The 27,694-nt window shown below is 44.0% G+C and overlaps 1 protein-coding gene across 4 annotated transcripts in view; it reads right to left on the bottom strand.

Annotated features, from left to right (window-relative positions):
• PRKCSH (protein kinase C substrate 80K-H) overlaps positions 1–27,667 on the bottom strand; it is a 39,395-nt gene extending 11,728 nt beyond the window's left edge. The window contains exons 1-12 of one of the 4 annotated variants that reach the window (XM_033173509.1): positions 27,553–27,667; positions 18,206–18,322; positions 16,954–17,070; positions 15,785–15,880; positions 15,626–15,683; positions 14,203–14,320; positions 13,800–13,929; positions 12,734–12,818; positions 12,182–12,260; positions 9,302–9,388; positions 8,546–8,707; positions 7,345–7,441 (exon numbers count right to left, since the gene is read on the bottom strand). In XM_033173509.1, the coding sequence (XP_033029400.1) occupies positions 7,345–7,441; positions 8,546–8,707; positions 9,302–9,388; positions 12,182–12,260; positions 12,734–12,818; positions 13,800–13,929; positions 14,203–14,320; positions 15,626–15,683; positions 15,785–15,880; positions 16,954–17,070; positions 18,206–18,293 (1,117 nt within the window). In that variant the 5' untranslated portion in view covers positions 18,294–18,322; positions 27,553–27,667. Of the gene's footprint in view, positions 1–7,344; positions 7,442–8,545; positions 8,708–9,301; positions 9,389–12,181; positions 12,261–12,733; positions 12,819–13,799; positions 13,930–14,202; positions 14,321–15,625; positions 15,684–15,784; positions 15,881–16,953; positions 17,071–18,205; positions 18,323–27,453 lie in introns of all 4 variants that reach the window. The other 3 variants (XM_033173512.1, XM_033173511.1, XM_033173510.1) reach the window with 3 other exon arrangements.
• Between the last annotated feature and the right edge of the window lie 27 nt (positions 27,668–27,694).

Genomic DNA, 27,694 nt, shown 5'->3' with positions numbered 1-27,694 from the left:
GAACAAACTTAGTTGGTCTCTAAGGTGCTACTGGAAGCAATTTTTTTATTTTTTATTTTGTTTTGAATATACTGTAAAAGGTGTTCAAGGAATCATTCTCTCTCTGTCTGCTCACTATCTATACCTCATGTGCTCAGCTGAAGGCCACAGGATCCTGGCCCATAGCTTTGGATGGCTAACTTTGACCTTTATATCAGAATGCCAACATGCTAGGGGAGATCAGAAATTCTGTTTCACAACTAGATGGTCTGGGGGAAATCAGGAGGAGGGTAAGAAGAACTCTGATTGTTAATGCTATTCTTATAAAATTTGCAATTTATAATGTTTTCTATATTGCCATGTTGTACTGTTTCAGGGTTATTTTCTTTTCTTCTGAATAATATTATCTTCCGTATGAAGATAATATGGCTTACATGAAGCACTGTACACCAATAAACCAATTAAGATGCATTTTAGCAACAATCTTGAGTTTAAGGCCTTTCATCACTAGTTATGGTGTACTGAGCTGCTATTGAGTACCGGTAAGTATGAACCTAGATTAGAGGGTCCAGTTAACTGCGCCATGACTAGAAATTGAACAGACAATGCAGAGGATGGTGATAGAATAGCACAATGCAAAGGCACATAAAAATATATCACCAAGGACAAGTGCTCCACAATAAGGCGTATAGACAAGCAGACAAATATAGAAGTACTCTTTTTCTTTACAATCACTCATGTATTTGATAGAAGTAGCATCAATTCGTAAGTGAACACCAGGCTCGGGGGTTGCATAACTAGTAAGCATGCCAGACCAGAGTCTTGTTCATTATTTGAATTAACCAGACAAATCACCCCATCCAACTAAGAATGGCCATGCAACCACATGGGAAAGCTCACCTGGCTCAGACACAGAAAGGATTGACAGCGATAGCTCTTTCTCGATTCTGCGGGTGGTGGCGCATGGCTGCTCTTAGTTGGTGGAGCAATTTGTCTGATTAATTCCGATAACGAACGAGACTCTGGCATGCTAACTAGTTATGTGATGCCCAAGCCGGGTGTTGACTTATAAGTTGATGTTACTTCTATACAGGACCGAGGCCGTTCTATACAGGACGGCCTCGGTCCTGTATACCTGAAGGAGCGTCTCCACCCCCATCGTTCAGCCTGGACACAGAGATCCAGCGCCAAGGGCCTTCTGGTGGTTCCCTCGCTGCAAGAAGCAAAGCTACAGGGAACCAGGCAGAGGGCCTTCTCGGTAGTGGCGCCCGCCCTGTGGAACACCCTCCCATCAGAGGTCAAAGAGATAAACAACTACCTGACATTTAGAAAATACCTGAAGGCAGCCCTGTTTAGGGAAGTTTTTAATCTGTGATATTTTAATGTACTTTAGTATTTGTTGGAAGCCGCCCAGATGGCCGGGGTACAAATAATAAATTATATTATTATTATTATTATTATTATTATCATCATCATCATCAAATATACGAGTGAATGTAAAGAAAAAGACTACAGTACTTCTATATTTGTCTGCTTGTCTATACTCCTTATCGTAGGTGACTGAAAATTGGCCAGGTAAGTGCTAACATTGATTGCTTGATATCAAATTAATACCAAGTTGGCTAGTATTCATTCCATTTTATAGAAGAACCCAGACTGAGAGCAGGACTTAGAGATCTGAACTGAACCAGTGAGCTCCAGATTTCCACCAGCTGCACTGCATTGCTTTCCCCTTGCAAGCACATTTGCTCTTTGCTTAGGGAGTTTAGTTGGCTTGCAAGTAAGCAGCACAGAGAGGCCTTTCACATATGAAATGGGAGATGCTCTGGAAATTCAACAGCAGCAGCACTAAATGACGAAAAAGCAACTGACTTTAACACTGGGCCCTGTCCAAAGGAAGGGGAGAACACAAGAAATGATGGATCTGCAGCTCAAATTCAGTCTATTAATAGCTACCTAAAAGGGCCATTTCCTTCTTACTGCAGACCATGAGCAAACCACTGGCCAATTTCTATCCTTCTGGGATACAGCTTAAGAGCAGTGCAGGAGATGCCACTCATCTCTGCCCTCTGCAGAGAGGAATGAAGCCATGGAGCACAAGAATTTGTAGTGACCTTGCTGCCCAGGACTTTTCTATATTATATTATATTATATTATATTATATTATATTATATTATATTATATTATATTATATTATATTATATTATATTATATTATATTATATTATATTATATTATATTATAATTACAGTGGTACCTTGGTCTGCATACGTTTTGGATTACAAACATGTCAAACCCGGAAGTTTTACGAACAAATTTTTTTTTTTTTGGGAGGCCCCATTGGTGAAAGCGTGCCTTGGGCTGCAACCTGTTTTGGTTTACAAACGGACCTCCGGAACAGATTATGGTTGTAAACCAAGGTATCACTTTACTATTATTATTATTATTATTATTATTATTATTATTATTATTATTATTATTATTTTCTACCCAGCATTTCTACCCAAGGAGAAGGGGGCGACAGAGGATGAGATGGTTGGACAGTGTTCTCGAAGCGACTGGCATGAGTTTGGCCAAACTGCGGGAGGCAGTGGAGGATAGGGGTGCCTGGCGTGCTCTGGTCCATGGGGTCACGAAGAGTCGGACACGACTGAACAACAACACCCAGCATTTCAATCGACATGATTCTTGAGATGGTTCAAAACAAAATATAAATCCGGAACTATTTTTAAAAATCCAGTGCACATTTCTTTCTATCTATTGTGCCTATCTGAGAGCCTGCAGGTGCATACTAGCTTATCTTTTAATCACTGTACAGCACTTTAGAAGTGATAAATAAAATAGCAGCAACAATGGACTAAGCAGCACACCAACAGCATAACCCAGCAAAGAACAGGGTAAAAAAAGAGCTACGATCCAATCTAAAAAAAAAACTGGGGGGAAGGGGGAGATGCCAAAACTTGGTGGACAACAAGCCTCCTTGGGGATAGAATTCCAAAACTGGGCCGCCGCCACTGAAAAGACTTGGGTGACTTGCTTCCTCACCTCTGATGGGAAACCTAGAAAAGGTCCTGCAAGACAGATCTTAACACAAGGAGCAGTTTCATCAGGGAGAAGGGGTCCTAATCATTAGGAAAGGACATGCTCACTCACGAGTAGTTTGGCAGTGGAACAAACTACTCAAGAGAGTCTAGTGCAATTTTTATTTCTTTTTTTTACAGTATTTCATTTGCGGCTGTGAAGTCTTCGCCACTGACTGACTGAGCTGGTGTGGTGAAAAAAGAAGAATATTCAGTTGCTCAGGGAATTCAGCACACTCTACCAAGCTATCCGTTTGTCTGGAATTGGAGTTTGTCATGCCAAGAACCAAGAAGCCACCCCAGAGCATATGGCAATGAGCTGAGGAAAAGGGCTGGGGAGAAAAGGCACTGAAGCAAGAGAGGACCATCCAGAGAACAACTTTACCGTATCTCGTGTTCAGGGAGGCTGTATGATAGATATCTGGGGCAAGACAGAGGGGAAGAAGGGAAGAGGAAAAGAATACCAAGCACGCTGGTCAAGAGACAGAGCAGCTACAGGAACAAAATAAAGAATAAAAAATTCCTTCCAGTAGCACCTTAGAGACCTACTAAGTTTGTTCTTGGTATGAGCTTTCATATGCATGCACACTTCTTCAGATACACAGAAGTGTGCATGTACACAGAAGCTCATACCAAGAACAAACTTAGTAGGTCTCTAAGGTGCTACTGGAAGGAATTTTTTATTTTGTTTTGAATATGGCAGACCAACACGGCTACCTACCTGTAACAGCTACAGGAAGTGAGACAAAAGAAAAGACAGGAACCTGAAGAAACAATAGTAAGTGGTGGAGAGACATGGAGTTGAAAGAGAAGCCAAGGGGGAATTAGGACTGAGATTGCGCAGAAATGGGAGAGACACAGGAGAAGTGTCCAGGGAACCAACAGGAGACCCGGGTTGCTAGAGCTAGAGAGAATGCCTGTACCAGGGGTGGCCAACATGGTGCCCTCCAGATGTTGTTGGGCAAGTTACAAAGCTGACAGTTCTAGGGCTGGTGGGAGTTGTAGTCCAACATCTGGAAGGCACTGTATTGGCGACCTGTGATCTGGAGCTAGTTGAATTCTGCCAGTTGCAGCTTCTTACAGTCACTGCAACATTGCTACAAGGTCCATTAAACTGTGGTGGAGGGAGAGGAGAAGAGAATGCCAATAACACATACGGATTTGAAACAGCCAGTCAATTCCTAGGCTGTAGACTTTAATTTTTGTTTTCAGCAGGTTTTTAATCAGAAACTAGGATTGCTTATCCAGATCAAGACTTTCAAATGGTCTCACTCCAGCCTCTCAAGAGCAGAGCTATTCAATCCACTTCTCTCCAATAATACAAACGTGCCTCTGCCAGAAAATTGCTTTTGTCTATTAAACAAAAGGAGAAGAAAAGAGCAATCCAAACTGTTGCTGTTTATATGTCTGGACTGCGCTATGCATCAATGGCTCCCTTCTGTTCAAAAAACTACTCTTCCTCTACTGGGCAAAAAGTTTGCTGCCTCTGGATTCCTATCTCATGGCTAAGATCTCCCCTCGGTTGCACCAACCTTTTTTTAATCTTTCAATTTGCCCATATATCTGTAAAAGTTGCCCCAGACTTTCAACCCTGAGTAGCTCCTTACAAGGGTTGGGAGGATAAGGATTAAATGTGTTCTCATTTTGTATTTTTGCTGTGAACTGCCCTGTGATCTTCAAATGAAGGGCGCTATACAAATTTAATTAAAATTAACAAGAACAACAACAAAACAACAACAACAAATTTAGCACGCCTCTCTGGAAGAATTTATACAAAATAATGGGAATCTGGGATGCACCATCACCACCTAGTGGCTATCAAGTGAAAACTGTCCATATGTCTCAAGTATATGTCGCTGTCCACTCCCCAACTAGCTGGAATTACTGAAAAGCAGAATGAACCCGTTTCAGTACCTGTAACTAATGCAAAGGAGAGGAAAGGCAAATCAGAAGTTAGGCAAATGAACATGTCATAATCCCATGTCCATATTATGTGTTTTGATGGCTCTCTACTGCAAGGAGAAAACCACAAACAGAGCCACTCCCTTTAGCCCACACGAGCCACTTCAAACAGCAAGTCCGGCCTTTCGCTTCGTGGACATTAGATATCTGAGAAATGGTGCCTGCTTAGCAATGCTAATGGCGGTGATCTATTCGGATGGCACACGTTCCCAGAACACAAAGTGCAGACATGCCTTTGGCTGCCCAGTTCATTTAATTACAGCTATAAAACAGCTTTTGGCTATGTCTGGCACATTTTGACAAGCTCCGTTCTACAGCATCGACAGATCCTGCATGGAAACTGGGTGGACTTGGAAGAACCTCTCAAGCACCCTGGATCAACTTGGTCTGCTGCTCCTTTAAGCCCCAGCCTACATTTCAGCAACAGTAAAAAAAAAAAAAAAAAAAAACTCTGCCTGCCCAGGTTTACTGAAACAAGTGGCAGTGCATAGCTTTGGGTAAACTCAATCTTCCAAAAGACCAAGCACACCTGGGTCATTTGGAAAAGAGAGCTTCACATTACAGTAAAATATGATGCTGAAGTGCAGGTTGGTGAGCCTTTTCCAGCCAGAAGGTCACATGCCCGCCTGAACAACCTCATGGGTTCTTTTTTTGGGGGGGGGCACATGCCAGTGGTGGGTGGAGCAGTATATATGACTCTTTCCTCTGTACAGTTGGCTATAGTCCAGCCACACAAGAATTTGAGGTTTCTACATCTGCATCTCTCCATCCAAGCAGGCAAGAGGTATTCTGAGCAGTACAAGGTCACGTTCTGTTTAGGCCGAGAAGAGTAGCCTTGGGAGGAGGAGTGGACTGCAGAGAATCGTAAGGGCCAGATAAAGAGGGCTTGGAGGGACTGAGGTCACACACACACACACACACACACACACACACACACACCCCGCTGAAGAAGTCAGGTCACCTCACTGGGGTAACAAAGACTTGGAAAGCCACTTGAATTCAGGAGGAGAAAGTGGAGGTGTGGCTACATGACAGCTAAACAAAGGTGGTTCCATGATGACATCTATCTGGAAGGAACTTACTGGAACACTAAACACAAACATCCTCCTCGCCGGCTGCCCCGTGCTATATTTAGATTCAAGGTGATGCTAAAGTGTCTTTGCCCTTTCCACAGACGTGACTCAACGTTTCCCAACAGAGCAAAAATGGTCAAGCAATGAAACAATTTAAAAAGATTCTACTCCAACGTTCAAATACAGTTCTTGGTTGTTGTTGTTTTTTTAAATCAATACACACTGAATATATAGCATGAAGAGGAGCCAAAAGGGTGAGCCATGGAAATTCTTGAACACAGCTAGCGAAATACACAATTATATGTACGCATCTGGGTCTGTTACTCTCCCTTTCTTTGGTGCCATGCAGAAAGTTTGTATGATGCCCATTTCTCACCCACGAGGCACTAGATGGCTCCATGACAGGATTAAACCACTCATCTTAACCCCAATGGAGAGAAATAAGGCTATCAGTGGCTAAAAGCCATGATGGCTATGTGCCACTTCCACTGTTGGAGAGAGTATTCTTCTGAATACCAGATGCTTGGTATTGTAAGTGGAGAGAGAGTTGCTCTTGTGCTCAGGTCCCGCTTGCGTGTTTTCCCATGGGCGTCTGGTTGGCTACTGCAAGAACAGGATGCTAGCCAGATCCAGCAGGGCTCTCATGTTCTAAGAGCAGCTTGATTTGCCCCATCTTGACTTCACACCTCTCCTTCTCCTGTTCAGATACTTGTTAAAGCGAGCAGCTACCTGTAAACTCCTGCTTGCCTCATTGACTACTGTGTGGGAAGAAAGCTCTAAGCAATCAGGACATGACCAGTTAGCAGCATCAAGTGTTCATGGGACGTCACGTTGGAAAAGGTCAACCGGATCAAATACTTTCCTTGCATGATAAAAAGAAATGTTGAACAGCTCTGATTTTTTTCCAGAACTTTCTCAAAACGAGGCAGCTCTGCTTTTCAGCCATGTGTTAAAAGCTGAAGCTCACCTCCTCTTGGAGCAAATGGTTTTTGTTTCCTGACCTGGTAGAACACCCATCATCCTTGAAGCTCATAAGCCTCTTTATGGCATTTATTTGAACAGAAAGAAAGAAAGAAAGAAAGCAGTAACTTTCTTTTGTACCATTGCTGGTTGACTCCACTTGGACTTGACCCCTTTTGGAAAATAGCTCTCTGTTTTCTACACAGCAAGTTCATGGGCAGGCCTGCACGTACTAAAGACAACCATGGTGTTTCCTACATTTGAAAGGATGCTCTCTAAAGAATAGCTTACCTTCAATTAGAGCTTGTGTGGCTTCATCATAAGGGGGCATCCTCTCCAGTTCATCTTCTGACGCCTTGACATCAGACGATGGCTTGGGGGAAGGGACCTGTGGAGACATGGAGGCAGCAGGTGGCCACCGTCACTTTCCGTTCAAAAAGCAGCCCACATACGACCATAAACAAGAGGGGAAGAGGAGGCTGGGAGAAACTGGCAAGCGGGGACTGGCCATGCTTCACACCCTGAATGATTCTGTGTGACCGAAATGCGCCCAGAAGGGAATGCAGCCCTGAGGCTGAGGAAGGTTCTCCATCTCTGCTTTGGAGGGTAAGAGGGGCTCAGAGGGAGCGAGACGAACAAGGGACTCTCTATTGAACTCTCACGCGCTTCCTAATGTTAAGCAACAGCGACAAAAAATCTATGTGCGAAACTGTAGTACTAGCAACTTGCCATTCTTCTCGTTACACCAGGCATAGCAATTTGTCAGGCTTTAATATCCCACCCTATCCCAAGATCAGCAAAAAAACTCTGGAGGGGATGAGGCCCTGCTACCGGCATGGCTACTTTTCCACCCACCCTCTATAGCAGTGTTAGGAACTAAGAAATGAAAGCTAGGAGCTAAATGGCACCTTAAACCTAGGTTATGGACGCAACAACGCAATGTCTAGGCACGCTTTACTTATAACAAGAATGCAAAGCTGAAAAGGAAGGAACCACAGCTGAAATATTATGTTCATTTTCCACATGGTCTAGTCCTTCCCCTGCCCACCCACTCCCTGGGTCTCTTCTCCAGTCTTCAGCGAATAGCTGAAAGTGAGGAGGCAGAAAAAGGTCCTCCCTCCCTTCCGCACTGCGTTTTTAATCTGAAATCTTAGCAGTACTGCGCCCAGAGCTCAGAAACTGCTCACACTAATGAAATTCCCTGTCTCAAAATGCGCCTAGAACAATGGGAGTTTCGAACACTGCTCTATAGGCTTTGGGTCAAAATTCTTGACTCAACGCCACTCCCTCAACACCTTGCTCCATGACCAGCTCCTCTCAAGTCAATAAAACATGCAGATATTGTATTCAGAATAAAGTGTGCTAAAATAAAAACATATATTTTCCTATGGTGTGTGTGATCTTGAACGCAGAATTTAAGTTAGGAGAGGGGCAGGTGAGAAGAATATCCCTGTATATTTCAGTTATAGACTCCAGAAACTCAGTTTAGTACCTTCACCTCCTCATCAATGCTGTCTTCCTCAGGCTCTTCATCTTCATCCTCCTCCTCGTCATAATCGTCATCAGGAGGTAACTGGTCCACGTGGGCATCAGGCTGAGTATCTGGTTCTTCATCTGATGGGCCTTTTGGTGGGGGTTGTACATCAACCAAGCTCTGGAGAGGGAAAAGTTGAGTTTAGCCCATCTTGTAACTCATTGCTGCCCTTAAGTTAGCAACTGTGTTTGAAATTCTTGAGGAGCAAGGGAGAATGGATACCATGGCTGTCACTCAGGAACTCCCAGAGCAAAAGTGGCCTGCCTTTCCATGAAAGACCCACTTCTCCAGTAGCTGCAGATGGAGCCATGATTAATACCTGCCAAGATGCTTCTAATTCTGCAGTCAAAACAGTTCTGTCAAATGCACAAGTCTATTTATGCTTACCATTTATATCCTGCCTTTCTAATCAACTAGGAATTCAAAGCAGCATACAATATACCAACACTGCATAATTTATAATGTGTAACCTAGGCTCCTTCAGGAAGAATGGGTGGGATATAAATTGAATACATAATAAATGTGAACCCACCACAGAATTTTTTCAGAACATATTGACTAGTCCGAAAAGTGATATACAAAATTAAGAGTTGAAGTATAGTAATGACATCAAGCCAAGCACGGAACAAAACTGTTTCAGATATCAATTCCCCAGAAAAGGTCATTCAAACTATTTGGATCTGTGGTAGAGAAAGACAAGGTTGGCACACTGACCTCTGGTCTGTACTTCTCCTTGATTGCTGCCCACACAGTGTCCTGGAATCTGGCCACATCAGCCTGCAGGGAATTGTCCAGCAAAGTCTGAAAGAACAGGAAAACTGCATTTATACATAGCTGCATATGGCCCAGGGCTAACCCATAGTTCAAATTAAGTAGCAATGCACTGTATCAGTCAAGTAGTCATCCTCCTGCTCCCCACAATGGTGACAGATTTTGGAAAGACAAGAGGGTAGCATTCCTTTCACGCGAGCCAGACTGTGCAAGATCATTTTTTTATAAGAAACATTAAAAAAACAAGACAGACCCTGCTCTTTCAGCAAGTAACACCCCTTAAACAAGGGGTGGACAGAAGCTGCATTTGCATCTACAGTACTGGTAGACTGCTGGGTAATTTGCAGTAGATGGGCAAGGATTTCTCCCAGCAACAAAATGACACACGCACACCCCGCCGCTCTGCCCTAAATAATGCTGCTGAAATGAAGAAAGCTTAGAATAACCAAAAGTGAGTATGGAAAGGCTGTATGCTCCATTCAATTTTAGTATGACATCTGGCATCAGCTGGTGGCTTATGGGATTTCGGTAAAAATGACAACGAAACAGATTCTGCAAGCTGGAGATCTGCCCACTCCTGATCTAAACCAATGAAACAGTGAATTCCCTAAGTTAACTATGACTTTGTGTGAAGAGGTACCCTTCTCTCTGCCAATCACTTTTGGGGGAAGAACCTCATTTGTGATGCTCTCAACCATGCAACTCTGCAGAACTAAGAACACAGATTGGGAGGATTTCCACAGTCTCTTCCGTAGCCTTGATGGGCTCCCTTGGGATGAAGAAATGATGTCAAATAATAGTTCAGCACCCAGCAAAAAGAGCCTAAAACACACACTCTGAAAGTAGAGCAGGTTCAGTGTTACTGCCACCTTGTGGACACCTTAAAGGTAAAGGGACCCCTGACCATTAGGTCCAGTCGTGTCCGACTCTGGGGTTGCGGCGCTCATCTCGCGTTACTGGCTGAGGGAGCCGGCGTACAGCTTCTGGGTCATGTGGCCAGCATGATAAAGACTCTTCTGGCAAACCAGAGCAGCACACGGAAACACCGTTTACCTTCCCACCGGAGCGGTACCTATTTAGCTACTTGCACTTTGACGTGCTTTTGAACGGCTAGGTGGGCAGGAGCAGGGACCGAGCAACGGGAGCTCACCCCGTCGCGGGGATTCGAACCGCCAACCTTCTGATCAGCACGCCCTAGGCTCAGTGGTTTAACCCACAGTGCCACCCACGTCCTTAGGCATAATTAATTAAATAAATAAATCACACACTAGTAAAAAACACAAAAAAGCTGAAGATGAAATAGAAAGATTTTCTTCCATGGGCTAATTTCCTTAAACATACATTCCTTAGATTTGTTATTCTTGACGCACTTTAAATTTGAAACTGTTTGAAACCTACATGTACACTGTCGGAATCTGACAGCAATGGGAAGACAGGATTCTACAACCTCAAACCTCTAATTCGGCAAGTGGGATAAATACACATGGATTTGTGGTTACTCTTCTCCTTTTGCAAGTATTATAAATATTCCAAAAGGCTGAGATATGTGAAAACTGGTCTGGCAGGGCTGAAGAAAAGTGACATAAATCGGAAAGGGGCAAGTGCTTAGTGATTGCTACAGAACTGGTTGCTGCATAACTAGGACACTCCCTTCCTCTCTAGCAGACTTAGTCATTCCCCACCCCCAGGCAAAATGGCACAGAAGACCCCTTGTAGCATTGCACTGAAAAGCGCCTGTGTTTTCAGGTCAGGAGGGAGGCAACATGGAGCTTCTAGGGCACTTATGGGATGGCTCTTTTTACAAAGGTTTCTAGCTTTCCCTTAAAAGTGTGCACCTCTCGTCACTGGGGCTGAAAGGGTGGCGGGAAAATGAAGACACTGCTTTACAGTGTACAAGAAGAGAGAAACAGAAGACAAAAAGTAAGACTTTGGATAGGCACCAGTCCACTAAAGGTTCAAGTTTCAAGTATTATTATTTATTGAATTTATATACTGCCGTATACCTGGAGGTCTCGGGGCAGTACTGTTAAGAAAAGATCCAAGAAACATCTGAAAAAGGAAGTGAGCTGTTGAGCACACATAGGACATATTGGGAATGGCTGGAAAACAGTAAACTAAAGCAGTGTCTTCAGTAGAATGCCTATTGACACCTTCCCCCACCCCAATATACCTCCAAGCCCAGCAAGTGACTTCTAACCAATACTGGGGGGGGGGGGGGTCCACAGCCTAGCTGTATTTGGACACACTGGTTTGATCTACAACTTTGTCTACTCCCAGACTCCAGCCCAGGCAAGGAGAGCGTCCGTGGGCCGGACATGCGCAGCGCAATGCCGGAAATCGCATCTGTGCATGTCCGTGGCGCTGGAAATCGCTTCTGTGCATGCCCAGACGCAGAAAATCGCGCCTGCGCAGAAGCAATTTCTGGCGTCTGGACATGTGCAGACGCGGTTTCCGGCATCTGGACATGCACAGATGCAATTTCCGGTGCCGCTCGGCAAGTCCCTGCGCTGCACTGCTTTGGCGCAGCGGGGGGGGGCAGTTTGCTGAGCGGGCGGCTAAGTTGGCGGGCGGCTTGTGGGCCGGTAAAATGGCCTTCGTGGGCCGCATCCGGCCCATGGGCCGGAGGTTGCCGACCTCTGCTCCAGCCCTACTCCAAGTGTCAAGTGGTCTCATCTTAACCTAGCTTTTGGTGGGAGGAGAACCGCAAAGCACAGGAAGTGCATGAAAGCAAAAGGCCTACCAGAAGGAACAAAGGATAACCATGAACAGCTGTTTTTGCTTGCCTGAGAAGAAAAGCCCCCTTTTGCACATTCACCACCATACCTGGGCTTCCGATTCTGAAAGGATTCCATCACCATCTGCATCTAGCTCAGGGTGCGTCTGGAGCTCAGCAACAGATATCCTGAAGGCACAGGAGGGCAATTAGGGTACTAGCCATGCCTTTCACAACTATACATATACAAAGACTGATATAGCAGTCCCTGCGCCATGTGTACGCCAAGGTTCCTAGCTTTCATTTTAGGGAAAAGAGCAAGTTTTTAGCCCTCATTATTGCTTGAAGACTTAAAGCATCAATTAGGGATGTTTTTAACTAACAGGGTATCTCAGAGCAATGGGACTGGGTTTGTGCCCTCTCACCAGTTTGAAAGGTCTTACAGACAATTAATGCCTCCTGAGCTAACATGGTCCTTGGGATGGTAACAATAAGTGCTCCTCTACTCCAAATAAATACAGGAATAGTTAAGCGCTAGAATTTGACGTCAGGACACAAAGGGATCAGCGGCTGGATCAACATCTGTCCTGCCACATGCCTTTGACCACAGATCACAGAGTCTGTGAACAAGCTACTGAAAGGGGGAATCAACTCAGACTCACACTCCATCTCCATCATCATCCAGCTCCTGAAAGGCTGCTTCTGCTTTGGCTTGATCCCTCACTGCTCTTTCAGCCGCTTTCTGTTCTGTTGCAAAGTGAGCAAATAACAAGTTCCATTCATTCATTCAAAAAAACCCCACCAAAATAACTTCTAAAGTCATATTCTCTCTACAACTAGGAGAACAGCTTTAGGATTTCTGTGCACCTCAAATCCTGTCCCCAAAGCCCGCGTTCCAAACAAACAATAAGGTGGACACACATGTATTAAAAGCTAGAACCTGCAGACTTATTTGCCTGATAAATGCAGTCTTTGAGAACCGCCAAGAAAACACATCCCATCCATGCCCTAACAGAAAAAGGGAACAGAGAGTGATGCCCAACATTTATTCTGCTTATTTTTCATTTCAAATTCATTCTCAACACATGGCAACGTAGAAAGATGAAAAACAATTTAAGTGGCTTGATGACTACCCAAGAACTGTGCAGCTCCCTCTTCCTGAAGCCCTGCCAAACATCTTCCAGAAGTGTTGCAACAGCTTCATATTGGTCTGTTTTTAATGGCTGGCGTTAAGCAGGTGCAGGATAATTTCAATCCATTTCTGGATGCAGCTCTGAGTATTTCACCCAAGCATTTCATTGTGTTGCTTTTACCCTGCTGAACTGTTAATATGGCAAACACCCCGAACCCCTGCAAGAGCTGGGCTTGGAACTAAGAATGTGCAGCGCAGACAGAGGAACATCCAAGGACATGAGGGTATTAGACACTATGTATCTGAACACAGAGGCTCCGCTTCATAGCTTATAGCTGCTGAAAACCCATCCATCATAAAATTGTCTAACCTCCTATTAAGGCAGGGCTGGGGAATCCGTGGCCCCCCGTTCGCTATGGGACTCCCAACTCCCATCCATCTTAGGCAGCATGGCCAATGATCAGGGATTCTGGAAGCTGTAATTCAACAACATCTGGAGGACCACAAGTTCTCCTGCTTTAAAAACGAGGCTGCCGGCTGACACACAGAGGCTTTCAGTGCCATGAAATCCCCTCGTATGGTAGAAGTGCACTCACCCTCCCAGGCTTTCTGATGGATATCCTTAGCTTCTTTTTCAGGTTTCTCAGCAGCTTCTTTTAGTGACCTCAGAGTCTCCACTTGCTCCTCCACAGACTTCTTGCTCTCCTGTAGCTCCGTGAGCTTTATCTGTAAGTGTTTGGGGGTGGGGAGGAGAGAGAAGAGGTCCTTTCAACAGTCCAAGCCCAAGATGTGCACAGAAACTTTATAACTTGGCTCCCCACCCACTAGAGCTCACTTCTAATGCCTACCGGGGATAAGCCATAGCTTGGCTTCTTCAAGTGACTCCAAAATGCTCCTGTGAGAGGAACGATGCCCAGGCTCATGAGCACTGGTGGCAATGGGCACTCTTTCCCTGTATTGTCAGCACAGTGTTTCCACTTCCTAGGCCAGTATCCTCACCTGTTTTTCTTCCTTCCTCTTACTTGCTTCCTTCATCAGGGCCTGCTTGATTTCGAAGCCTTCTCTGGCCACTTCAGCCATCTGCTTTAGTGCCTCCCGCTCCTTTCGGCCCATTTCTCTGCACAGGGCAAGGAAAGAGACAGCTGGAGCTGAGCCCCAAAGACACCTTCCACCCACAGCACCAACCAGTGCAGCAAGAGAGACCCTATTCTAGATGCGGTGGGGAGCAAGCTTTTTTCAGGCACAGAGCGTATGGCAAGAAACGACAGCAAGCTACGACCCAGGCAATGTCAATGATGACCAACTTGGGCTGTGCAGCCAGAGGCAGTGCTCACATTAAGACACACAATGCAGGTCCTTTTATTCTGAATAACTCCATATTCATAAAAGTTTGCAGAATGCTGTGACAGCAAGACAAGAGCTATGGGTAGCCTGACAAATATGACTACTCTGCCCCATTTATTTTGTGAATTTATTACAGAGTTATTAGTCTTCAAATACATTTTCAGGGCAGCTTACAGTAAAAGGTAAATAAAAAAACCCTAAAATAACTAATATATCAAAATAAACTAAAAATAGCATTAAAATAATCATTAGAAAATACTGCACCAGAGTATTTTAGAATCTCTACCCCTGCAAACCTAAACAGCTACTGCCCCCTTTTTTCTTTCATGATATTTACAAACATCAAGATCAATATAATACAATACAAAATGTAGGACCGCATTATGTTTAGCCAGCACCAATGGCAAACACATGAAAAGAAGTTATCAGGGGAATGAAGAAATTGTTACCTCCCTCTCTGTCTTTAAGACTGAAAACTTGCATTGCACAAGAAGATAAAGTTTCTGGTGCTTCCATGCATTTTTTTTAAATTTATTTTTTGGAGCTTGGCTTTAGCTGGCATCATTATTTTGCAGCTGCGTATTTTTCTGGTGATCATGTTTGGATTGTTCTGTTGTGAGCCGTACTGGACCCAAATATGGCAGAGACAGGCCAGGAACATACTTAAAAAACCAAACACCTACAACTTACAGCACAGCAATTTGCTGTAGCCACCCAAAAGCTGAGACGGTCTATTATGCAAGATAATACAGCGAACTATCAAGAAATTTTGCCTTTTAAAATGTCTCCGGTTGATTAAGACTGAGTTGGTGTTCTGTTTTTAATACTGAGGTTTATTATTGTAGTGTCCTGTAATTAAACAATAGAACTCTTAAGTGGATTTATTTTTTTGAAGATGGGGAGGATCCAAGTTTCCCAGAGGCTGTGCAAAATTATTTTGGGAGCTGCTGCCTGGGACCAAGTGTACATTTATCCTCTTTCCTTTCCCAAACTAGCCCAAACCCAGTCTGGAGCTGCCTTTGAATCAGCAGTCCAAGGAGAGGAAAAGCTTCCTGAAAGGATATAGGCCATGCCTTACTTGCATGTGTTTTCACACACGATGCCGCTGTTGTACTCATCTGTTGCATCACAGCAGTCTGAAAGGCAAACGACAAGGAGAGCCATTAACATTCACACACTTAGGCTTGGCTGCCCTGCAGCCCGAAGTCTCCCACCCGCATGAGCTAGCAAAGCTTACCACAAATTCCATCATTGACACGGGAGGAGGGGATGTACTGAGGTCGGTAGCCAGCATTGGAGCAGTGGAAACGGCCACTAGGACATGCAGCAGTTCCTGGGCAGAGAGGTAAGATACTAGTGGATACCTTAACAAATCGGATGCTTACAGCTATCTACAAGAATCAATGTTACCCTTCCCTCCCACAAATTCTGTGATTTAGGGATAAACCATGTTGGATTTGCCCATGCTATGAAGTTAGTCACTATGACCACTTTGTCTTGTTTTACCATTATGAATTTAGGATCTTGCAACAATAGAAAGACAATCCAAAGGTCACTTTCAGTCATGCACAAACATACCATTCACATCCAATCTTCCTCATGCTTCAGCTTCTCCCATTAATTCTAAACAGATTGCAGCAAACCTATGTAACATATTCAGACATAACATCTGGTCCAAAAAGCCTTACTCAAAGTGGCATTAGGACATATCATTTTCACTCCTGACTAACTTTGTACATCCAAGTTTTCTGCAGCAATTTAATGTATCAATTTCATCTCTCCTGCTCCCAATTTTCAATGCAGATTCTTGCCAAAGTTGCAAGCAGGAAGACAACACAGGTCCAGCTCTTTCTCATGCGCCACTAGTAACTTTGCAGCTCAGCTGGACCAGGACCTGCCTATCATCTAGGCATTGCTGATAGCTCAGTTGGTAGAGCGTGAGACTCTTAATCGCAGGGCCATGGGCTCATGTCCCACACTGGTCAAATGATTCCTGCATTGCTGGGGGTTGGACTAGATGACTCTCCTATTCTGTGATTCTACAAGTGGTGTTGCTGTAAGGCAAAAGAACAACACCCTTCCCCCCAAAGTCCAGATGCAGATTCCAGAGCCCCCATGGGCAAGTGCTTTCCCCTCTGTTGTGCGAGGAACATCTAATCTGTCCTGATGTCTAATCTAAAACCTCCCACCCAGCTATGACTTGTACTGTCTCTCTCTTCAGCTAATATGTTTGCTTTTAATCCAGGCGAACCATATTCTGCTTTTGCAACTTTGTGCATTTAATGCCTTGTACATTTTCGCACATTCGTGTAACCCCATGAAGTACAGTATTAACAAGTATCTAATTACAGCAGCAATAAGCAGCAAGGTTCATTAGCGGAGGCAAGGTGTGTGAGTGGGGCTTACCTGGCTCATCCGATCCATCTTTGCAGTCACAGTAATCATCATTGACTCTATCAAAGGCTATTGTTGCTGAGCCATCTAGACAAGTAAATGGCTTCGATTCATCATAGAAGTGATGGCCTGAGAAGAACAGCAGGAGACACTTAGTTCCGAGAACAAAAATTGCACAATGCAAATACACCAATCCAAAAAGGCATTCAAGGCTAACATTCAAGGCACAAGCCAAACAACACTAATTTGGGGTTACGGGACAAAAACAAAACACCAATAGCAATATCATGGCATAGTCTTGTAACATCCCAAGTCACGTATACAATACCAAATCCTTAAACACACTCGCTCTCTCTAAATCACCCATGGATGACCATAGTGATGTGGTGGAGAGGGGAAGATTGACATGTGAACTGAGGGAAACTGCAACAGGAAACGGAAGGGGAAGGACAGCTGTGCACCAATATTGGATGGGTTTGCTTTTTAGAGAGCTTCAAGGAACTGTTTATTCAAAGCCACTGAAATAATGTTTAGCTGTGAACAGTAGTTTCTTCTTCAACCTTGTCACTGTTCTGCTCAAAGGAGGCTGTATTAAGCACTAGGAAGATTTGCAATCATTTGAGGCTCAGGAGCCATTCATGAAACATGACTGACCTTTCACAAGCTGACACTAAAATGCCATCTTCTCCCCAAAGCCACTCAATGATTTGACACATTCTGGCAATCCAACTCCTAGAAAATGCAACTACAGTAGTAGTGTAGTGGTACCTACTTTGCCCTTCAACCAGGGCACTTGCTAATAAGATGAATTGACCTCATAGTTAAACTAGTCCAGAAAAGCTGACAGTCAAAAGAATTGAGACTACTCAAAGAATTATGAGAATCAGGAAATGCTTCCAAGTTTAACAGTTTTACCAGAAAGGAACAGCAAGTCATGAAGAAGGCAAACATTCTCTACAGGAAGTAACTGTGTAAATGTGTGCATAGTTGCAAATGTCAGGACTCTTGACACCAAATGAAGTGTAGAACTAACAGCAGGAAGCAATGGCAGCCCTAACCCTTGGAGTCCTCCCTCATTCCTCCATTTTTCAACCAGGAAAAAACAAACAGTGAATATACCAAATGTAGGGTTTTGCTAAGAAACGAAAGTGGATGCACAAATTTATAATACAGATACCGGTATATCGTTTCCATTCTCCACATCAACAGAAGGAGTTGCTTGCTGGTGGAACAACACTTTGCATTTTATCTGCTGGGAACTCACTTGTTAAGGAGACACCCCGTGGGCGCTTCACCTCCACAGGAGATGCTAAGCCCAAAAGCAAGAACAAGAACAGGGTAAGCAGCAGCATGATCCACAGTCAAAAAGCAGCAGCGGCTCCTGAAGGAAAGGGAAAAACAAAGGACTGTTGCTACAGAAATTATGCTAGCAGAAATAGGTGAAGGGGCAAAGATGCAGAATTCTGTCCCCTCCACCCGCAACCCAAAACACAATTCCCTTCGCATCTCAACAACTTAATTTGAATTCAGATATTTTATTTGACCAAAGCATGCTCTACAATTTAGAAAATATTCCAGTTTCAAAAAGAAATTTAAAAAACATTTTATCATCTTTCTCAGGGCTCAAAACTCAGGAGGCTGATATTAAGGCATCTTTTAAGTACCTTAAAAGGTGATGCTGTAGTGAATTCTTTTCAACTCCACACAAGACGGGTGCATAAAACATTTTGCACACCTTACAAGAAATTGTAGTTATTTTTCCATCACTGTTTTTAGAAACTACCCCAGTTGTTTTTATTTTGGTGCACCTCCCACCCACCCAAAAAAATGCTTCCAATTTTCCAAAGGGGCCACACCCAGGGGTCAACAAACTTTTTCAGCAGGGGGCCGGTCCACTGTCCCTCAGACCTTGTGAGGGGCCGGACTATATTTTGAAGGGGGGGAGAATGAACGAATTCCTATGCCCCACAAATAACCCAGAGATGCATTTTAAATAAAAGCACACATTCTACTCATGTAAAAACACCAGGCAGGCCCCACAAATAACCCAGAGATGCATTTTAAATAAAAGGACACATTCTACTCATGTAAAAACATGCTGATTCCTGGACCATCCATAGGCCGGATTTAGAAGGCGATTGGACCGCATCTGGCCCCCAGGCCTTAGTTTGGGGACCCCTGCCCCAAGATCTGGCTCACTGAGGACTGTCAAAACATGAAATAGGATTCTGGGTGGGAATCAACAGGCACCTACTAACCATGACCCTGAGTCTCCACAAACATGAGAGCATTTGTTATAGTTGCCATGGGTGGGCTAATAACCCCATGGGGGAATTGTTTTGGTTTGTTACTATGTTATGTATTTTTGTGTTTTTATAGAAATTTAATAAATAAAGTAAATAAAGGCTTCTCTTCAGAATAGGCCACCTGTTCTGGCCATAACATATGCAACTACTTTCAGTGGAAGTCTACACCGTCACTGCCTGTTATTATCTATGCTACAGCTAGCACATAGCACCATCTGTAGGAAAGCCCCAGTTGACATCTCTATGGTAACTACATGCTCTGGTCTTCAGAGAACATCATCATCCAATCAGTTGCTATATCTGGGCTTGAGAAAAGAATTGGGTTGGGATCTGAATAAAGAAACAGCAGCACTTTATCCCAGTGCTTTGGAAGAGATGTTCTCTCGTTTGCCAAATCATAGCACAAATGAGTAACTTGCCTCCTATCCTGCATTGGTCTTTCTCTGTGCCTGTCAAAGGACTTGAGGCAGAGAATATTTTTATTCTTATTCTTCCTACTAGTGATTTGAGTGAGGTAATATGAGCCCCCCATTCTCCTTCTACCTTTAAAGCCCAGCTGTGATGAACAAGGTATATATGGGTCAACATTTTCACCACCACATTACCAACGTCCATTTTTAAAAGGTGAAACTCCATTTTGGGAACCAGGTAGCAAAGCTTTTAATTCTACTGAATGTGTGCATTTCTTTATCAAGGCACACCTCTTTCCACCTACCTAACGACTGGCCAATTTTATAGCCTGAAATGCTACGCTCCAAGCGAATTTCCCAATTTCTGTCCAAGATAATCTCAGACAGTTAAAGTATGCCTTTCCTGAACAAACTAGCTGTAATAGGAGTGCACCCCACCTGTACCCCACCTGCACCCCACTATCACCCCAATGAACAGAGAGGGGACCCACAGAACCCAGGTCCAAGGCAAGGCCACCTGGAGGGAGAGAGAGCCATGTTGATCCATTTCTTTCCAGAAGCAGAAGGGCAGGTGGGGGGGGAGGGGACGGACAGCGACAATCCTGATGTTCAGATGCAAATCTGACCGCTCATTATCTGATCACATCTCCGCACCCCACCCATGCCTATCGCCTGCAGCTGGATTAGCCTCTCCACCCAGCCTCTTGACCATTTGCATAATCTAAACCCATCAGCCAGACCCGCGCCACCTGTTGGGTCTACTACCAAAGCAGCAAGAAATAAACATTGAGATGTCAACTATAAACAAGGACAACCACCTTTATTCATAACAAAAGCATGGACATTTGCAATTCAGGAAATTCCAATCGCCGGCTCCACCCTGCATACAGAGATATACAGGACTGTTATCTAGTCAAAGGATGGACAGGAAAAAGCACTCAACCACCATTGTCAAATCCAATCACACAGTAAAATGTGCTTACCTTATGTAAAATCCCCTTTCCCCGCTCTTTTCGTGTCATTGACTTGTATGGAAACAGAAATGTATATAAGTCTCCTTGTACCATAAGTCGGGGTTCTCTGTTCGTCTGGGGAACCTCTGTTGCAACAGATCTTGGAATAAATGGGAAGGCTACGCTTTGCTTTTTCAGCTACGGTTCGTCTCTGTCATTTCAGCGTAAGTGGGAGGCTCTGCAAATTACGGGGTTCTCCCCAGGGTAAAAAATTCCGGAACTCCCCCTTGGGAAACGGGCCCTATTTTCTCCTTATTATAGTTTAATTGGCTTACAACAATTGGCAACCAACGAAGGGACCCAAGTTTTCCGGCGATCTGAGGGGTCTGGGGACGAGGGAGCTCAGCGCGCACCCAGCCTTTTTGCAGGGAGAGCTTTCCCCCGCCCCGGGAACCAGGATCTCCGGCAGTAATTTGGAGTTCCAGCGGGACGCACCGAAGCAAAGCAACGCAACCGGGAAGGAAGTTTGTTTTTTGTTTTTCCTTTTTTTTCGTTAATTTGCAGGTTAAGAAACCCGGGAAGCCATCGAGAGAGCGCTAAGTGAGTATAAGGGACACGGTGTAAGGGGTGGATAAGTGACCGCAGCAACGAAAAATTCTGTTCTATCCCTTTTCTTTCCCTTCGCTCGGACTTTTGGTTAACAGCATAGCTGTAGGGCAGGGTGATAAAGCAGAACCAAAGTCCTGGGGTACAGTGCTCACGTCCAAAACGTGGCAACTGACCCGGTCCACTCTGACTCTCTTGTCAAAATTTACTATGTTTCCTCTTTAAATCTGACGGGCTGCTGTCAGAACGCAAGGTTGCCTTTTCCTTTCACAAATTCTATCCTGGGCTTACCGCTTCGGCATTGCACATGCAAGCGTTCGAAGGCAGGTAGTCCTTTTCCTTAGTTTGTAAGAGGCAGGAACGTTGCTGTCGGACCCTCAGCAATTATTATTGACACTAGTAAGGGGGGTCTCGAAGGTACTTGATCGCACCACAGCCTAGTAGCTAGAGGCCAACGGCTGGCCACCTAGTAGTTAGCGCAGACGAACGGTAGGCAGATCACAGCCGGGGGCTGTGGGATCTAGAAGATCCGGGAGAAACGTGTCCCAGGATAGAGGGTTCTCCTAACCCGACTGCAGGATAAAAGGTCAGACCACACTTTTAGATAATGGGTGCACCCCAATCCAAGGAATTCCTTTCCCAGACTCCTGGTCAGAACAAAGCCCATCTGGCTTGGTCCTGGCTGGAACTCTGAGTCAGTTCTCTCCAATTTGTACTTTAAAATTGACATGACCAACTTATAAAATTGCAATTGGTACAGGATGAAGAAAAATGAAGGGTTGTAACTGTGGAAATGTTTGCTCAAACTTTGAAATTGGTCCTTTAAAGGAGGCTCATAAAACCACTTCATGTGGGACTTTCCCACTAACTTCGCTTAATGAAACAGGAAGTGAGCCAACTCCTTTATGGAAATATATGTTTACATGTTACATGTCTGTTATGTGTGTTGTCTGTTATACATGTGAGTCTGTTCCTTGTGTCTGTCATTTTGTTTTCCTTGTGTAACTTCAGTGAGTTTAAAAAGGCCAGAGAGAACCCCCCCCCCCAAATATTATCCAGTCTGAGAGCCTGTATGTTAGAGATCTTCGTTTTCCGTGAAGTAAATAAGAGAAGTAATCAAGGTTTAGAAAATGCAAGCTTGCTTAAATAATCTTATGTAAGTGATGGAATTTGTGTGTAAATGTTTTTTTGTTTTAAAGAGGCTGTAGAAAAGGGAGATTTGTAACTTTGAATTTTTATATAAAACTTTGAACTTGTGAACTCAGTGTTCAATACACAATTTTTTCTGCTGCAGAAGTCTAAAGTTTTACAAGATGAATTGCAGTGTCTGATTTTCATCAGCCTTAAGCCTTAAAAAAAAAAAGGTTTTCTTTGTTCTGTCTGAGCTTTTCCTTCCCCATCGAAAAAGGGGGGGATTTTTGCTAAAGGTACCCCCCATCTCACTTTCCTATGTATGGTTGTTTTAAATCTTAATTTGCTGCTAATACATTGGTTCACTAGGCTTCAAGAAAATTGTTCACTTTTACCTTCTTAAAAAAAACCACTATCAAATCTATGGCTGTTTTATTATTTGTAGGTGGTTATATCAACTCTTGAATTAGTATTCCTTATAAAAGACTATCTCCCTATCAAATCTTAGGAAAACCGTCTGTTCACTTGTATCTTAAAAAAAAATAATTCTCTAAGAACTTGCCATCTCTAGTCTAAGGAAAAATCCTCACTCAAATTATCTTAAAGTCTGCTAAAGGGTTCTGTATAAAGATGGTACTTTTCTTTTGCTTTTAGTACACGTGTACTTGCATGATAGTTGTGTCTGTATATAAGAATGTGTTTCTGGTAGTACAAATCTTGTGAACCTTGTATTTTAGGGGGTTGGACTAGATGACCTCAGGGTACATTCAACTCCCACTTTATAACTATGTGGAAGGCCATGTGTCTGCAAGCATTGGAGGGTAATTTTTAAATCCTGGTGTGGTGGTGGGTTGAAATTCAACCCAGCTTTCAGAGTTGAGAGTAGAGTGCTGTGTTTTGTTTTATAAAAGGAGCGATTACCAATTCACCTATTTTAAGTTTTAAAGTTTAAGCACATACAAGAGCCTTGAAGAGCCATTTTCCCATACATGAGGGAGCAGAGAATTTAGTCTGCCTTGGCTAAAATCACTGTGAATATTTGAATTTTATTCATTCTGACTCTGGCCATTTTTACTCATATATAAGGGAGCAGGTATTCTGCTAAATGACCAGAGGGGGCGCACACAAAATAATGATAGCCACATACTCAAGTAGACTAATCAATGAGCCTTGACCATTTTCTCCTGTAAATAAAGGGCAGAATAATTTTGTCTGCAAATGGTACAATTGAGAATAGAAACCTGCACCCCAATTTCCTGTAGATAAAGGAGGCATAGCTCCCAATTTATTTTGCCTGGGGTATGATATGTTTATTTGGTACAGTAAACACGATCAGTGCCGAGACTTCATTAGGACTTTAATTTGACCAATCTTTAGTGCTGGTTTTGTGAAAGCGTAAATTGCTGGGTTTCTGTCTAAACCTACTCTTTCAAAATCTCCTCACCCTTCCCTTCCTTTATAAAAAAATAATTTAGCCAAGGGATGCAACTCTTTCAAGTGGTACAATAGGTTTCTAAATCATGAACTCTGTACATGCACAGAGGCTACTGACAAAGTTTATCCCTGCAAGGAGATTGCTCCAGGGGCCACCTGAATAACAACAAAAGAATTAAGTATTGGGACTTTAAAATCCTAACATGCCAAATTATTTCCACAGGTAAAAATGAGAGTGCTCTCTTCAGGAGCTTATTTTTCTTTTCTTTTCTTTTTTGACAAAAGGGGGGGGAGTTGAATTGTAAGGACATTTTTCTTTTCTTTTGACCAAGATTCTGTGCCCTAGGATTGAAAGGATGTAACAGCAGCCAGAATGGTCTCAAAATCACATGAGTTCCTCAAAGACATCCAACTGCTGTTGAATTAATAATTGTATGTTGTGTATATCAGTGTTTTTCAACCACTGTTCCGCGGCACACTAGTGTGCCGCGAGATGTTGCCTGGTGTGCCATGGGAAAAATTGTGTTTATTTGATTCCTATTCAAGAGAATTATTTTATATATAGTCAATATAGGCACAGAGTTACTTTTTTTAACATTTTCTAATGGTGGTGTGCCTCGTGATTTTTTTCATAAAACAAGTGTGCCCTTGCCCAAAAAAGGTTGAAAAACACTGGTGTATATTATGTGTTATTATGTAGGAATGCTGAAATGTGTCTGATAGTGTGTTCTTTTTGTGTTTAATTGTTTTGTTTTTATGTTTAATGTATAGCGTATTGCCATGCATTTTATGTTTCAATAGATCAGGCTATTGCATAGTCCAGTATTTAGGTTAGACCAATTTATGACCACATTTCCTTGACCCACTGGATAGCCAACCCCATCTACACATTTTAGATTGTTTGAATCATTTACCAAGAAGAAACTTCGAGATCCAAAACAAAAAACAAAACCCCAGATACATGAAGGTGTTTATGCTTTGATTTTGCAGGAATGTTTCCTTATATGTTAAATTATTATTTGGACCACTGCCTTTTTAGAATGGTTTTTCACAGATTGGTTTGGAACGTGAACCATGGGCATGTATAAATTTTAATTGGACTTCATTTGAATTGGACAATTGTATCCAAGGTGTCATTGGCTTACGTCCCTATAAATAGCAAGAGCGCAGGCCCACCCCTTTGAGAGCAGAACCAAAGCCACAGAGCCCCCAAAATGCGCAGGATGGGGCATTTTCTCTCCAGGGAGTGTCACACCTAACCACATGGGGTTAAAAGGCTTTAGGTCAAGTCAATGCAAGCCCTTACACCAGGGATGCATGTATGGGTGTTGCTGTGGGTCAAGAGACCATAGGACAGCTAGCTTTGACACCTGGAAACACACACAAAAGACAGGAACAAAACAAACTGCATTTTCAGTCACTGGTGGACCTTCCTGGTAAATAAAGCATAGACCACTAGGGAGAAAATGTTTATCCCAAAGTGCTAGAATACCACAAGTAACAAGGCAGAGCTTGTAAGGTCATCGGGGCAGAGTGTTGTTCTTATGTGACCGGCCAGACCTTTAACATTTCAGCCCACCTCGGTGCCATCGCCTCCCTCACCGGTAACCTCCAAGATATCCTACATGAAGATATTTCTGATCAGGATCTTTGGTCATGGCTCCCTAATTCCTCATGGATACATGAGACCGTAAAGGGGTTCATTTTTATTGCTGCCTCTTTGATTGCCATCGCTGTTTTCCTCTGTTGCTGCTTACAATGTTTTCCTGCTATAATGCGCTCGGCACGACCCTCCCCTATTCCCATCCAGGCTCCCTTGATGCAGCCCCGGGGAGCCCCTGTGTCCATCCCTATGTACCACTTAGGGGGAGGTGTGTATTCAACAAAGGATGTGCGGCAATAATTTTGTACCAAAATTAAGCCGCAGAGAGGGGAATGTAATAGGAGTGCACCCCACCTGTACCCCACCTGCACCCCACTATCACCCCAATGAACAGAGAGGGGACCCACAGAACCCAGGTCCAAGGCAAGGCCACCTGGAGGGAGAGAGAGCCATGTTGATCCATTTCTTTCCAGAAGCAGAAGGGCAGGTGGGGGGGGAGGGGACGGACAGCGACAATCCTGATGTTCAGATGCAAATCTGACCGCTCATTATCTGATCACATCTCCGCACCCCACCCATGCCTATCGCCTGCAGCTGGATTAGCCTCTCCACCCAGCCTCTTGACCATTTGCATAATCTAAACCCATCAGCCAGACCCGCGCCACCTGTTGGGTCTACTACCAAAGCAGCAAGAAATAAACATTGAGATGTCAACTATAAACAAGGACAACCACCTTTATTCATAACAAAAGCATGGACATTTGCAATTCAGGAAATTCCAATCGCCGGCTCCACCCTGCATACAGAGATATACAGGACTGTTATCTAGTCAAAGGATGGACAGGAAAAAGCACTCAACCACCATTGTCAAATCCAATCACACAGTAAAATGTGCTTACCTTATGTAAAATCCCCTTTCCCCGCTCTTTTCGTGTCATTGACTTGTATGGAAACAGAAATGTATATAAGTCTCCTTGTACCATAAGTCGGGGTTCTCTGTTCGTCTGGGGAACCTCTGTTGCAACAGATCTTGGAATAAATGGGAAGGCTACGCTTTGCTTTTTCAGCTACGGTTCGTCTCTGTCATTTCAGCGTAAGTGGGAGGCTCTGCAAATTACGGGGTTCTCCCCAGGGTAAAAAATTCCGGAACTCCCCCTTGGGAAACGGGCCCTATTTTCTCCTTATTATAGTTTAATTGGCTTACAACACTAGCATTCCAGCATTTGGAGTGCTAAACTCAAACCAACCTTCGTTAGTATGAAAAATGGAAACTCCACCTAATATAAAACTGCTCTGGTCCATTTTCCTAAAGCCCTGCTCAGGACCACAATACGTCAAGGACTGCCTCTCTCCATGTGAACCACCCCAGACTCTGCGATCACTATCTGAGGCCCTTCTTCGTGTCCCTCCTTTGAGAAGTCTGGAAGGTGGCAACCAAAGAACAGGCCTTTTCTGTTGTGGCTCCCTGACTCTGGAATGCTCCCCACTCAGGGTGTCTCGCCTGGTGCCTTCACACCAAATATATTTAGGCACCAGGAACAAACGTTTCTCTTCAAACCAAGCCTTGGGCTGATTCACAATCTATGGTCTTCCAAATTCGGTTATGTGTGTGTGGGGGGGGTGCCATTGGTTTGTTTTATTGGGCATTTTATGTTCTCACTGAACCTGGGATATTGGAACAAAGGGTGACGTACAAATCTAATAAATAATGACAATAATACAACAAGGAGGTGTCTTCACCGGAAACCATCTGTGCCCTTTTAAATTGGGGTGGGTTTTTTTGTTTCCGTTTGTTACTATGGTGAGTATTTTTGCGTTTTCCTATTGCAAAGCGCCCTGTGGTCTTTGGATGAAGGGCGACTGCCGACATTTAATTCAAAATGATAATCAATATTTAAAAAACACAGAAACACGACAAAAACAGCACAGCAACCCCCACCCCCCATTTAAAAGCAGACAGGATTGTGCAACGTGGCGAGTCTCCGCGAAGCTAAGGCAGGATCAGCCCCGCTGCCCAAGGCAGGTGCAGCGCGACCTGCCCGCCCCCCCGCAGCGGCCCTGGAACCCGCCTTTCCCCGGCTCTTCCTCCAGAGCCCCTCAAGAGCAGCCTCCGGCGCTCTCCCTCCAGGAACCCGCACCCACCTCACAAGTCCAACAGCCTCCCTCACCGACGGGGCGCGGGAATCCTCGCGGAAAGCGGGTCCCAAGTCCAACAGTCCGAGGAAGCGGAAGGGGATGACGGGAACATCCGCTTCGAAGTGTGCGCGTGTGGGCGTGTATGGCGGAAGCGGCCCCTGTCCTTTTCCCTTA

The sequence above is a fragment of the Lacerta agilis genome, chromosome 16, assembly GCF_009819535.1.
Source record: "Lacerta agilis isolate rLacAgi1 chromosome 16, rLacAgi1.pri, whole genome shotgun sequence".
Classification (NCBI taxonomy): domain Eukaryota; kingdom Metazoa; phylum Chordata; class Lepidosauria; order Squamata; family Lacertidae; genus Lacerta; species Lacerta agilis.
The sequence above is the reverse complement of the archived record's forward strand: the minus strand, read 5'-3'. Positions and strand labels throughout refer to the sequence as shown.